The sequence below is a fragment of the Penicillium malachiteum genome (genome assembly GCF_028827825.1).
Source record: "Penicillium malachiteum strain IBT 17515 chromosome Unknown utg000002l:1.0-8849297.0:1.0-8852440.0, whole genome shotgun sequence".
NCBI classification, from domain to species: Eukaryota; Fungi; Ascomycota; class Eurotiomycetes; order Eurotiales; family Aspergillaceae; genus Penicillium; species Penicillium malachiteum.
The window spans coordinates 2,542,583-2,555,507 of NW_026643095.1; the positions used below are offsets into that span (position 1 = coordinate 2,542,583).

At 47.5% G+C, this 12,925-nt stretch overlaps 5 protein-coding genes across 5 annotated transcripts; 2 read left to right on the forward strand and 3 right to left on the reverse strand.

Moving 5' to 3' along the window:
- Positions 1-160: 160 nt before the first annotated feature.
- Positions 161-4,643, reverse strand: N7483_004004 (uncharacterized protein; the record flags this gene model as incomplete). Its single annotated transcript, XM_057087441.1, has 3 exons — positions 161-2,815; positions 2,916-2,984; positions 3,525-4,643. The coding sequence occupies 3 exons, from the start codon at positions 4,641-4,643 to the stop codon at positions 161-163; spliced, it is 3,843 nt and encodes a 1,280-aa protein (XP_056947270.1).
- Positions 4,644-5,508: 865 nt separating this feature from the next.
- Positions 5,509-7,161, reverse strand: N7483_004005 (MFS transporter; the record flags this gene model as incomplete). Its single annotated transcript, XM_057087442.1, has 4 exons — positions 5,509-5,801; positions 5,867-6,228; positions 6,293-6,500; positions 6,555-7,161. The coding sequence occupies 4 exons, from the start codon at positions 7,159-7,161 to the stop codon at positions 5,509-5,511; spliced, it is 1,470 nt and encodes a 489-aa protein (XP_056947271.1).
- An 838-nt stretch (positions 7,162-7,999) lies between these two features.
- N7483_004006 (fungal specific transcription factor domain-containing protein) lies at positions 8,000-8,368 on the forward strand (the record flags this gene model as incomplete). The annotated part of the gene is made up of 1 exon (XM_057087443.1): positions 8,000-8,368. One exon carries the CDS (start codon positions 8,000-8,002, stop codon positions 8,366-8,368), a length of 369 nt encoding a protein of 122 aa, XP_056947272.1.
- Positions 8,369-9,385: 1,017 nt separating this feature from the next.
- On the reverse strand, positions 9,386-10,675 carry N7483_004007 (Mrp/NBP35 family ATP-binding protein; the record flags this gene model as incomplete). The annotated part of the gene is made up of 4 exons (XM_057087444.1): positions 9,386-10,035; positions 10,108-10,227; positions 10,301-10,436; positions 10,571-10,675. 4 exons carry the CDS (start codon positions 10,673-10,675, stop codon positions 9,386-9,388), a joined length of 1,011 nt encoding a protein of 336 aa, XP_056947273.1.
- A 214-nt stretch (positions 10,676-10,889) lies between these two features.
- On the forward strand, positions 10,890-12,764 carry N7483_004008 (AATF family protein; the record flags this gene model as incomplete). The annotated part of the gene is made up of 4 exons (XM_057087445.1): positions 10,890-10,956; positions 11,024-11,126; positions 11,183-11,405; positions 11,505-12,764. 4 exons carry the CDS (start codon positions 10,890-10,892, stop codon positions 12,762-12,764), a joined length of 1,653 nt encoding a protein of 550 aa, XP_056947274.1.
- Positions 12,765-12,925: the final 161 nt, after the last annotated feature.

The following is a 12,925-nucleotide window of genomic DNA, read 5'->3' on the forward strand; positions in this document are numbered from 1 at the left end:
AATGACGCAAATGAAAAGTGAGACCTGACATAGAATGTCCAAGGTGGGTAGTAGTGAGGCGAAGACCAGATTCCAAAGAGTGATAGGCAAAACAAATGAAAATAACAGAAAAGAAAGAGTCAAACATATAGTGTTGAATATGGTAATAGATCGCGCTGGTTTACAGCGTCTCATTGGCAGTCTTGAATTCTTCTCTGTCGGGCATTTCTGGCCTGGAAGCAGCGGGTCCAGTATTTTCACCCACATCCTTTTGAGCCAGACGCGCAGATGAAGTATCAACCGATAGTCGGCCGCTATCCCCATTGTTCAATGGTCGAATCACTCCTTTGGCAGAGAGCACAGCCCGGGTACTTGCGGCATCGTATGGAACACCGGCAACTGCTTCGCCCCCACCGAGGGTACTTGCGTCCTCCCCAGCATCAGACATGAACTCACTTCGGCCCGCCACAGAGCCTCCAATTGATGATGGTCGACCTCGAAGATAAGGGAGAGAAGCATCAGAAGTCATGGGAAGTGTGCCTGCTGCATGAAATAATGCCCTTGTGCTGGCATTTTCTTCCGTGAATTTACGGTTATCCACGCCGGGGAGTATCAAAATTGGACCCATATTCTTTTCCGACACAGCACGTACGGATGAGGAATCGGGGTCTGCAGATGATCGGTCTCCGCTTGTTGGCTTCTTTTCACTTGCAGCATCCCATGTTAGACCTGGGTTACCGTTTGATGTAGACTTCACAGCAGCGGACTTTCTTTTCGATGAACTTCGATGAGACTTCTTCGCAGGCTGACTAGACCATTGGCCTGCTTGCCCGGCATCGATACTAGTACGAGTTGAGGGACGACCGGATTTCGAAGCCTCATTTTCACGCTCCATGGTTCGTTCGTCATGCTTGCTACCCCACCCACTCCAAAGCATTAAGCCGTAGTTCTTCTTAGCGTGACGCTTGGGAAGAACCCCTGGAGCTGCACGACGAGCAGCCAAGGAACTTGGTGAAGGATATTCACCTTCGAAGTCCTGGAAGCCATGGGACATTTCTCTGATACGGCGGTTTTGGACCTTTAGCTTTTCTTTCCCGAATTTCACGTCCCACTCATGCTTTGAGTCCAGCCATTTGCGAATGAGTACTGGATTTACTGCCCCGACTTGTTCTGGGGGAATATCGAGAACAGGGTAAGATGATGGGGGATCAAGAGGATAGGTTCGTCCGCGCTTATCAACTCGTTCACGAATCATATGTTGGTGAAATGATGGCAGAGGGTCACCCGCCCTTCCGACAAAAGACATACCGGTATCAGTCCTTTGTTTGCCTGGATGTGGAATAGCTCCTCCCGAACTACTATCACTGGCACTAGAAGAGATTGGCGAGAGGAGTTCTTCGTCCACGATCTCGACTTCGGTGTCCTGTGCGCGGGCAAGTGCCCAAGATCCAAACTGAGAGATTGCCCGGAACATGTACTTAGCCGGCCTGGTAAAGCTCAACGTGGGTGCCACATGGCAGAGGTTGTCCCAAATTTGAAACTGCACATAAGTAGGTTCATACTTGTTCAGGATTTCCCTATCTGGATCGTGTTCATCAAGATACACATCGCTCGGTGGGTAAGCAGTGGGGTTTGCAGCCTTGTGAGCAATGTAGAATTGCTCATCACGCAGCATTTCACCGCCACCAGTCAAGATCTGAAGCGGTGGAAGTCCACCAAGGGAAGGCTGAAGGACGGGGGATACCAGTGGATGTGATATCAATTGATTGGTGGTATACATTTGAATTTGGTCCTTGATCTCAACTGTTTTTCCTTCCATGATTACGTGGATGTTATCAGGCTCTCCCTGTATGGTCTGAGGATCGCAATTCTCTTGCTGGCCAGGATACGCTGGCCCTGCACCAGGCGCCACTTGTTCATGTAGCGTGTATCCACGAACCGCAGTCTCTTCAGACTTGCTGTTGGGGGCTGGTACAGTTTCTTCAACGTCCTTGACCGTCACTGTTTTCTTGTGAGAGAGCTCCTTGATCTTCAGAAGCTCATCTGCATTTGGCGGCGGCCATGCAGTCGAGGGTTTATATCTGAACCCAGCAGGAGGAATATAATCGCCAGGGTTATCCTCGACGATACTTGGAAATGAGTGCGTCAAGTCTACCCATGGTGAGATAAGGATTGCTCCTGCTGGTAGAGCAATCTCTTGATCCCTCATCATGACCAACATAGACAATACCATTCCACCTCCTGCAGAGTCTCCTGCAAGAATGATCTCCTTTGGGTCATAGGTTTCCAAGAGCCAAAGGTAGGATGCCATGCAATCCTGTAGACCGCAGGGGAAGGGGTATTGAGGCGCAAGACGATAATGCGGAGCGAAAACACGACCTTTCAGCTTGCGCGCGTGACGCTGCAGCATGTAGCGATGGGTGTCAACGCTCCCAAAAAAGTATGCGCCCCCATGCACATAGAGCATTATTTTGCTACACCGGCTTTTGATCTTCTTGTTGGCGTTATAATGGCTGCGCATCTCAATCCACTCCCCCTTAAGCTCCTCTGATGGGCCACGCCATTGCCACCATTTCTTGCCTCCTACTCGTACGATACCCTTAGGACCCAATTGCTTGCAAAGTATATCCCCTGCGATCGATACAAGGTTCTCGGGAATGGTAATTGACTCGGTTCTTACCCAATGTGGGCTTGGGACAGCCTGACGAGTAAAGGCTTGAATGTCCTCTACAGGGTGCTTGGACGCGTAGTATATGAATTGCCGAATTACCTGAATACCTTCATCATATGTAATATGGACAGTAGGCTTGTTGTGGTGGGACTTTCGGTGCAGGTACTATAATCCCTCGGTCGGGTTTCAACATTAGCAAGGATCAATCAATAACAGGACCCGTCTATGGATTTAGAGCTTGGACACTCCCCGGATTGAGACCCACATGAGCAATTAGAGTCTGAATAACAGTTGGAGTCAAGGCTGCTCCTAATGCGACAGTATGCAATGGCATCTTGTAACCATGTACATGAGTATGGAGTTCGGAAGGAGTGGGGAAGAGATTCAAGAGGAAGAATATGATTTCAATGTGGCCCGAGGCAGGACAGACGTCATCGTTCAGGAGAGAAGCAAGAGAGAAGCAGGCCTACTACGCAGTAGGTTTAAAGCGAAAACCAGCCACAGTGGGCACTAATGAATGCCCAAGTGTGAGTGGTTGGTAGAAGATGATAAGCGCCAATAGATGCAATGATGTGGAGTTTGCATAATTTGCATTACAGTGTTGCGGGTCCAGGGGGAAGTACAAACAGTGCAGACACGAACAGTGACGAACTAGTACATGCAAACAATTCTTGTATCTCAGAGTCAACTATGTGTCTTATTCCAAGGTTCCAAGGATTCTCGATGACTTACATAACTGTAACATCGATTCAAGATCTCTCTCATCTTCATAATATATGATCTCTCCCAGCAACTCTCAACATCAACCCAATGTACTAATATACTGCTCTTATTCCGCATCTGCCGCGGCTCGTCGCCGTCTCATTTTATTCACGAATCCCACCGAGAGAATATAAACTACTGCAATCACACCAATCATCACTGAAACAGCAATTACAGCTCCTCGAGGCGCATCAGGGTCTCCAACCCCTGTGAACTTGAATCCAAGCCCCACATTGACCACCCCCAGCATAATCATGATCCGCCCAAACCAACGGTGCATATAAGCAAAGGGTCCCTTGCCGCCTGTCTTACGGAAGAATCGATGCTGTAGCAAACCCATGGCCGGCTGGAAAAGAACCAAGGTGCTGATGACCACGATCCCAATGATCATATGATAATGAATCAAATTATGCATCTGCCGACCCATGGAGACGCCCAGGGCGAGACCGGTGATGGAAATCGCAAGCGCACAAAGTTGCAGCCCTCCATGAATATAGAGTGCATTCGATGATGAAGAGAGAGGGAGGACTAATGCAGCCATGGGGAACAGGACAACAAATGCGAATATCATCAGCACTGCGTGAGCAATCTTTTTAGCCCGGAATTCGGACGTGGGGAAAGGATAGTCTGCATTGGCATTCATGCTTGTGCTGATAATGTCGTCAAAAGGGTTGTCACTTGTTTGCCCCGTTGCATTTTTCAGATTGACATTTTGAATCCCCATCACATCGTGCTCCAAGAGATTCGCTGAAAGACTCCGTGAATTGATTGGAGCTCCGTAACGAACTCCCCAGATCCATGAACTACTCGAGCTATTGGGACTCATGCTCGCGACACCCCAATGGATACATGTGTCGCACTTGATATTGGCTGTGATCATTGAACCATGGACTCCACTTCCATTCATGACTGTAATCTGGGCCGCCGGGTTATACAGTGGTTGGATATGTCCCACACCGGATCGTGGGGAAACAGTCACGTTATTGCCAGAGGTATACACCACGAACATGTTGGATCCGGCCATCCGGTCTCCCTGGCCCAGGGCAAACCATTCTATACGGCGAGTTGAATTCATCTGAAAATAGATGGGCCCTGTGCCAGAACTGGCAGTGGCTTCGGGGATATGGATACTATAAGTAAGTCCATTTGGTCCCAGGGGAGAGAAGCTTTGAAATTGCGCCACAACCACCAATGCCCAAGACAGCCAAGAGCACAGAAGAATTGACCGCATTCTGGAATTGACTATTCCTTGCAAGGTTTTTTTTTGCTTGGAGTTGAGGGGGAAACGACTTCTCTAAATAATTGGGAACGGGATAATTTCCACCTTTTATCGCGACCCGTTGTACAGACTTCTGCAGAAAATGGACATGTTTCCAATCTCAACGACAAATCCCGCTGTACCTCCAGAATTCTAGGTAACCCCTCGTAATTGGCAGCTTGTAATTGCTCGAGCCCCGGTTAGATTGGTGTGACCATTGTCAACTCAGCTAACCACCTTCTGGAAATGGTAGTACTCGAGATGCCGCATCAAGTATGACAGATTGCCAATCCGTCATCAGCCGTGACTACACAGATGTCAGATACAACTTTTTAACGATAATCTAATACTGCGCCTCCACATACTACCGGCGGTCTTTTTAGGAATCTTTAATTTCACGATAGAACGAGTACATGGACCCTGGATCCGAGGTACACTTGCCACAATACTTTAGTCACGGGGGGTTGATTCTATCAAGGTTCTCCACAATAATATTTAGTTACCATGCATTTTCTACTCTGGGGTAAGCTCCCGTTGATAATCCTGGTAACAAATCTTATTCCCCGAGTATTTGAACTCTTTCGTGTGGCCTCACAAGCTTGGCGATCGAGGCTGTGGCTATGCAGTTTTTAAGCTTTATATGACAAGATGCTCCCGTTTTCCAAGGTTCGTGATAGTAACTTCTCACTATCAAAAGCAAAATAGTCTGTGTGGAGACTATTAAACACCCACAATTCTGACTGATTGATATGTAGATTATTATAAATCTTATCAATTCCGATCGGCGTCCGGGTCCCAGTGTCTAGGTGTTGGCCGTGCACAGAATACGAATGTGTCGTTACGTATCTTCTGCCGGGATCAATCGTGATATACTCCGCAATGCTGCCCCATATTTCATTAACAGAAAGGGAATAGGTAATGCTAAACAAGATATTCCACCCAAGACACTAGCTGCAGGTCCGAGACCCAAACCCTCAAACATGGGTCGTGCAGCAATGGGCATCGCGCACGCTAGAACGGAGCGAAATATCGTGTTCGCAAATACTGAACTGGCAGCAAAAGGACCATATGTATCGACCAAGAAATTCAAACACTGCTGGAAAACAATGTTGAACCCTGCCGCGATGAAACCTGTAGGTTAGATGTCAGGCAAGGAACTGATCGCCATAGCAAGGGTCAAGTTTCGGATTTCTTACCAGCGGCGACGACGGACGATGGCCAAGGGTACTTTGGAGCTGCCGTCCAACCAAACCAAAATAGACCCAGGGATAAGAAAATCCCTCCAATGATAATAGGTGGTAGGCGTGCCTCGGGTACTGCCTTTCCTTGGTTTTCTTTCACAGCCCGCTTGTAGCGCGGTTGATTTGCAAAATTGAAAAACACAGCGCAGATAACGCCGACTAAAATTGATAAGAAGGGGAGAGTTGATATGATCGGGCTCCAATGTCGATCTTCTTCGAATACAATCGGAAATAGTTCGAGGGTCAGGTAAATCAGGCTGTAGGTGAATGAGGCGTAGAGAGCAAGCATTGTGACTATTAGCTCGGTGAACAGCATTCTAGCGAAAATGAAATTTCAGTAAACATGTATTATTCCCTAGGTTCAGAGTGTTAGTGACTTACCGTAGTGGCCGAGCAAGATGCTTAGTGACAATGTTATGTATATTGATTTTTTCATTTTCATGAGGATGCCAATAGCGCCCATCTCCTGTATCCCTGCGTAGATGTTGAGCCTTCTGCTTCAAAAGGACTGGAGGGTATGTTTCTGGCAGACAAAATACACATAGAGTAAAGAGGGAAAAAGAGATAATGGCCTCGATGTACTCTGTCCCTAAAGACTATGTTAATTTGATTTTTGTAAGAGATAATTTGAGGGGATACTTACAGCGCCATCCTAAATGGTGGTTATAGGTCAAGGCTGAACCAATGATAGGTCCAATAGTCGGGCCACCTGTGATACAAAGAGTCACAAAAGTCATGGCATTGCCTCTTGTTGCTGGAGAGAAGATATCTCCTAAAGCTGCAGGTACATTGCTGATTGGTGCCGATGCAAAGATCCCACCAAAGAATCGCGTAAGGAAAATAGCTGCTGCATTCTTGCTCACTGCAGTACCCACACTGAGAATCCCTAGGATGAAGACTGCAGGAAGCATATCAAGTCGACGGCCATAGGTTTCACTAATGGATGCCCAGATCATTGGACCAAACGCCCATCCCAGCACAAACAGGGCCACTGTAAGAGATGTCAGCTCACTGCTGATATTCGTATACGCGGCAATCTGTGCTGATCCTGGAGATATGATGGATGATCCCAGAGCTCCATTTATGGCGAGTAAGCTCATCTGAAAGACAATCCATATTTTGTATCTGGTGCTGAAGTTTTTGGGATTTCTAGGATCACCCTTCTCAAAATTAACCTTGAAGGCCTGAAAGTCCTCAGGTTTGGATTCTTGTATAGGCTGGGCCTCAGATTCAAGATCGAGAGGTATCATGATTAATCGAAATCAAGGAATGGTAGGAAGAAATTTGAGAGGAACCTTGGAAGATTTTCTCCTTCAAAAGTCACTATTTATATGCTAATATTTGATCAATAACATGGTCCATTTAACAACACTCTCCATACTTCACGATATGATCGACACCATTCCTGAATTGTGATAGTGGCGGCCGCCGTGCCCCACATACCCATCATCCATCCATGGACACATACACTTACGACTACTCCATACTTATGCAGCCCCTATTGCTGATGGCGTTATCTAAATTTTCAAATTCCTGTGTGATTTTGTGTGAAGCTTAGCGGCGGCGGCCAAATTCATCCTGCCGCTGGTTTGGTGCGAGTCAGACCGCATACCAGCAAAGGCGCTCTCGGGATTCCGGGCCCAGCCCATCAACACGATCATGGAACATGCACCGAGAGTCTGTGCAATCTGCAAAACTCGGAAGAAGGGATGCGATAAGGCCCTTCCAAGCTGTGGATATTGCATCAAGCGTGGGTTAGTGTGCATATATGAGGACCCTGGGGCGACGGTAGAGAGCCGTTCCAGTTTGATGAGCAATGCATTGTGGTCCACTGGTCTTTCATTAGACTCAAGCGTTTTTCACAGCAAGAAATTCTCACGTTCTTCAGTGACAATCGGGGAATCCTTGCATTGTGATGTGTGCGATGTGTTCCGAATAACGGAACACACCTTCTCGGAGGTCTGCGACCAGTATTTCCGGAGTTTTCATCGGTGGTTACCGATAATATCACGGGATCTATTGATGGATATAACAATGACCTTTATCGAAAAATATCCACCAGCAGACTTTTCTCTTCTAATATTGGCCATGCTTCTGGTCACACTGGATCCCCAGGATCCTGATGACAACACGACACCGATGATAGCCCCGAAGACTTTATATCTCGAATTGAGGATGTCTTTTGCCCGTGTTCAAGCTCAATTTACCGCCTCGTCACGACTTATACAGGCCGCACTCCTTATTACTGCGTATGAGTACGCGTGTGGAAAGCCCCATGCCGCATATATCTCTGTTGGACTTAGTGCGCGCATGGCTTCAGTTCTTGGAATCAATCAACCCAATTTGAACGAAAGGAGTAGCAGTGATGTGAGCCTCAGGCTGCGACTCAGGGCTACTGAAGAGCAGAACATCTACTGGGGAATCATAATGCTGGAAAGGTCTGTCATCATTCCATAGAGCGAAATCAATTGACGATCATTTCATTGCTAACACTGAGGCACAGACTTGTCTTGTTCGAATGCCCCCTTGACCGTCTAAAACCAGCACTGGAATTCCCAGATCCAGAGACAAAATTACCAGGTGATCTATTGTCAGTCGATTTTTCCGAGAACATTGAACAAAGGAATTCAATTGGTGATATAAATTCAAACAAAGTGGGAACATTTGGGCGCCAAATCCAGGGGATATCATTATTAGTCCAGGTCCTACAGCTGACACATGAGAACGAAACACCCGTCTCAGAGCTCATCAAATTAGATGGGAAATTGCGGGGATTGCTGAGCGTTCTCATGAACCAATCCTCCCAAAGACATACCTGTGGCGCCAATGGAATCATAATCAGGTATCTTTGATAGACCATGAAACCTTGAAGAGCCTGATGCATATGAGATTTTCAAGAATAATATAGTCAATGTTGAACCTGAAGCTCACATACACCAGATCTCTCATTCGTCTTCACCAGCATATACTCAAGCGGTCATCGATCTACAATAACCCGGATGACGCGATTCAGGAACAGTCACAATCCACTCTTGACACTATTGCTCGCATGATGATCGAGGTGGCCCATGACCATCTTGAACGTTTTATACCAGGAGATATAGACTCACTTCCACTTTCATGCTCCTATAACATGCGATCTATGATGGAACTCATTGAGGATCGATGGGGACATCTCAGCACCACACAACAACCAAAAGAACTGGAAGCATTTGTGGCTCTCCACGAATTTGTGTGTAGAAGGTGGAGATCCCCCATAATGTCTTGAAGATATTCAACTTCTCAAAGATAACTGAAAAAAATGAAACACCGGGAGCACCTCCGTATTGAATGTATGTGATATTTTACACTTGGCTTTGAAATGCTATGGTCCTGATGAGCACGTAGATCCACAGATAACCTATTTTACAAGCTTGATAACAAGCGAACATGATGATCCAGATGACGAAATGAATGTGAGTGAGAAGTAAGCTTCTACTTCCAATCCAGGCCAATCTTGTGAGCTACTTGCTCTGCAACTTTGAGGAAGGCATCGCGTCTGGCACTTCGTTCTACTGACTCCTCCGCCACAACAGTCGGCATACCACGATCGGCATCCTCGCACACACGAGCGTCGAGTGGAATGTCTCCGAGGAAATCAACACCTAGTCGGTTGCATTCTGCTACCACACCGCGGTCATCACAATTGTGGCCCTCGCCATGTGAGAAAATCCTTGTTTGATGGCCACAGTTCGGGCAGGCGAAATAAGCCATGTTGCGGACCATACCCAGTACAGGGACCTCCATGCGCTGAAACATTCCAAAACCACGAACAGCATCGCGGAGAGCGATATCCTGTGGAGTTGTGACAATGACTGAGCCATCGATAATAATTTCCTGGTTGATAGTCAATTGAACGTCGCCGGTACCTGGTGGAAGGTCTAGAACGAGAACATCCAATGGGCCCCATGAGACGGAATGCAGAAGTTGGTGCATGGCTTTTGTTACCATTAATCCACGCCAGGATATAGGTGTTGTATCCATTGGTAGCTCTCCCGTTGAACTGTCAGCCTGGGTTTGGGGTAGAAGATAGCCCATTGACATGGACTTGAGGCCATAATTTGTCAACGGAACCAAGCAGTTGTCTGTATATCAAAGAGATCCGAGTCAGAATGCGCGTTTGCATAATGCATATGAATTTGATGGGTTAAACTCACGTTCATCAAGGCGAGGCTCGCCAGAGAGGTTAAGTAATGTGGGTATAGATGGGCCAAAGATATCGGCATCCAAGATACCGGTTCGAATACCTCGACGAGCAAATGAGAGAGCAAGGTTGACTATTCCAGATCACTTAGTTTAGCTTTTGATTGGTCTACACTTCAATAGAGGAGCACTACTCATGCCACATACCGGCAACTGTCGATTTCCCTACACCTCCTTTTGCTGAAGAAACTGCAACAATTTTTTTAACATCTCGAATCTTGCGCTTCTCCGGTAACCCACGCCGGCTTCGAAATGTTGGTGGTGTGCCGGAGCGCGGAAGGCCCTAGTGCAGGTTAGATACAAATCTAACAATTGAAGCTCTTTGTAAAGAAGGAGAAGAGTGACAAAAAATAAACACAGGCAGTTAATCGAGCATGAAGTATGCATAGCATATGTAGGTCTTGGGTGGCTACTTACCAAAGGATTATCATGCGAAAGTGCTCGGCTGGATGATGTGAAGTTTCTTCTACACAAAGTACCACAGTCTATGACTGGCAATCGGAAAGCGTTAGCAAATGCCATGATCATTGAATAATTCAATGAATTTGTATATGAACATATAAACGAAAGGAAGCAAGTCGCTGGGACAGATATTAATGTTTCTGCCGACTTGATGTGACCGCCCAGGTACACCGCCTGGTCCACATAAACGCTAGTCTAGATGAGGATAGTTTCTCCCGATAACGGAAAAACAGAAAAAAAGTCGCAGGTTAGATCTTCTCCAAGCTCATACACCATGGCGCCTGGGAAAGTTCGTTCGCTGGCTGACCAGCTGGCAGATTTGGAAGATCCTACTCCTAAGGGTATGTCATAAAAGGCTTTCTCTTAATTTAATCCCTCAAATTGGACTTTGCGCTAACTGGATAAAAGACTTTGATCCCGAGGATCTTGAGCGTGATGGTCAATCTAGCGACGAGGAGGATGGAAAAACCTTAGATGTGGATGCAGGACGAGAGCACTACCAGGCTGTCGGGTATGATAAATCTCCTCAAAATTTAGGAGATATCTGAGAATACTGACATAAAATAGCAAGGGAAAACTTCGAAAGCAAGAGGCTGTTGAATTGGGAAAACAGTATGCCGGCACACGCGTTAGCAGAGACGCCCTTGACGACGATAGCGATCATGATCCATTTGCGGCACGCTCCGACGATGAAGAGATGTCGGATGGCGACTCGGACGACTCAGGCGCCGTCTCCGCCGAGGACGGAACTGAGGACAGCGCCGATGACCAGCAATCTGATGACGAATCGGTAAAGGCAGGCTCAACAGGCAAGGCTGGTTCGCGGGCCCGGTCACAACAGAAGAATATGGCCAAGAAGGACAAGGCCTCCATCAAGGCCCAACGGCAGCCTCCGACAGACTCCGACTCAGACATGTTCTCTGAAGAAGAAGAAGAAGAAGAGTTGGAATTTGATAGTGCCGATGAGGAGGAGAGCGATGACGAAGACGATGAAGAGAATGATATGGAGAGCGACGAGGAAAGCGACGAGGAAGATAACGTGCCTGCCAAAAAGCGCAGTAGCAAGAGTGCCAGACCAACAGAGTCTGGACCTGTCTCAGAGGATCGGGAGGAGCTGCGACGGTTGATGGCCTCTGATCAGAAAACTATTGCAGCGACAATCTCTCAAGCTGCGAAGGCAGATGCTTCCAAGGGAAAGGCTGTCAAGGATCAAAGAAGCACTTTTGATGCGTTGTTGAACACACGTATCAAGTTGCAGAAGGGACTTGGCTCGATAAATGATATTTCTGCCTTGGTTGTGAGTGGAGAGGAAAGTAACGAATCTGAACAGGGCGAGGCAAATGAAGATGCGATCAAATCAGCCGAGTCCGCAGCTCTCGCTCTCTGGTCAACCCTGGAAGAGCTCCGCAACGTCCTTGCTGATGCTCACGCCAAAGATGGTAGCAAGAAGCGGAAGCGACCTTCGCCCATCACACCGGGCATTAAGTCTGACCTACTCTGGGAACGTATGGCTGAACTGGAGTCTAAGGCGCTGATTCACCGTCGGGCCAACCTTGACAAATGGTCTTCCAAAGTCCGAGGAGGTTCGAGCTCCCTCCCCAATGCCCGAGGCAAGCTGCTTGGCTCTGCCTCTGGCCAGCAAACTATCACTGCTGTCCTTGATGCCCATGTTGCCACTGAGCTTGGTGATCGCTCCTCCAAACGCGCCCGTCAGTCCAATGGCGCCGACTCACCCACCGCCGTTGAGCCCGTTTACGATGATACGGTCTTTTACCAATCTCTACTTCGTGATCTCGTCGAGCAGCGTATGTCCTCGTCTGATGCAATGACTGGTGGTATGGACACTCTCCACCAGCTGCCAACTCGCCTGCCGATTCACCCTATTACTGGTATGCGTAACGACAAAGTTAAGCGAGACATCGATACCCGTGCCTCTAAAGGTCGCAAGATGCGTTTCACTGTTCACGAGAAGCTTCAGAATTTCATGGCTCCAGAGGACCGAGGTGTTTGGACCGGACGGGCTCGGGAGGAATTCTTTGCGTCCTTACTGGGCCGGTCTGCGAGTGGCCTGCTTGGTGAAGATGACGACAGTGCTAGTGACGGGGAGAGTGACCGTGAAGAAGGTGGATTGAAATTGTTCCGAAGCTAGATCTTGAGGTCTTGACACTTTCTTGTACCATATTCACTAGACGTCGCAGTAGCGACAACCAAAACAAATACCTACTCTTTTCAACGCTTAAATTTTCAGTCATATTCTCAAATTCATGAAAAATTCCACCTTGAGAACCTACTAGTAAGCCCTTCTCGCTT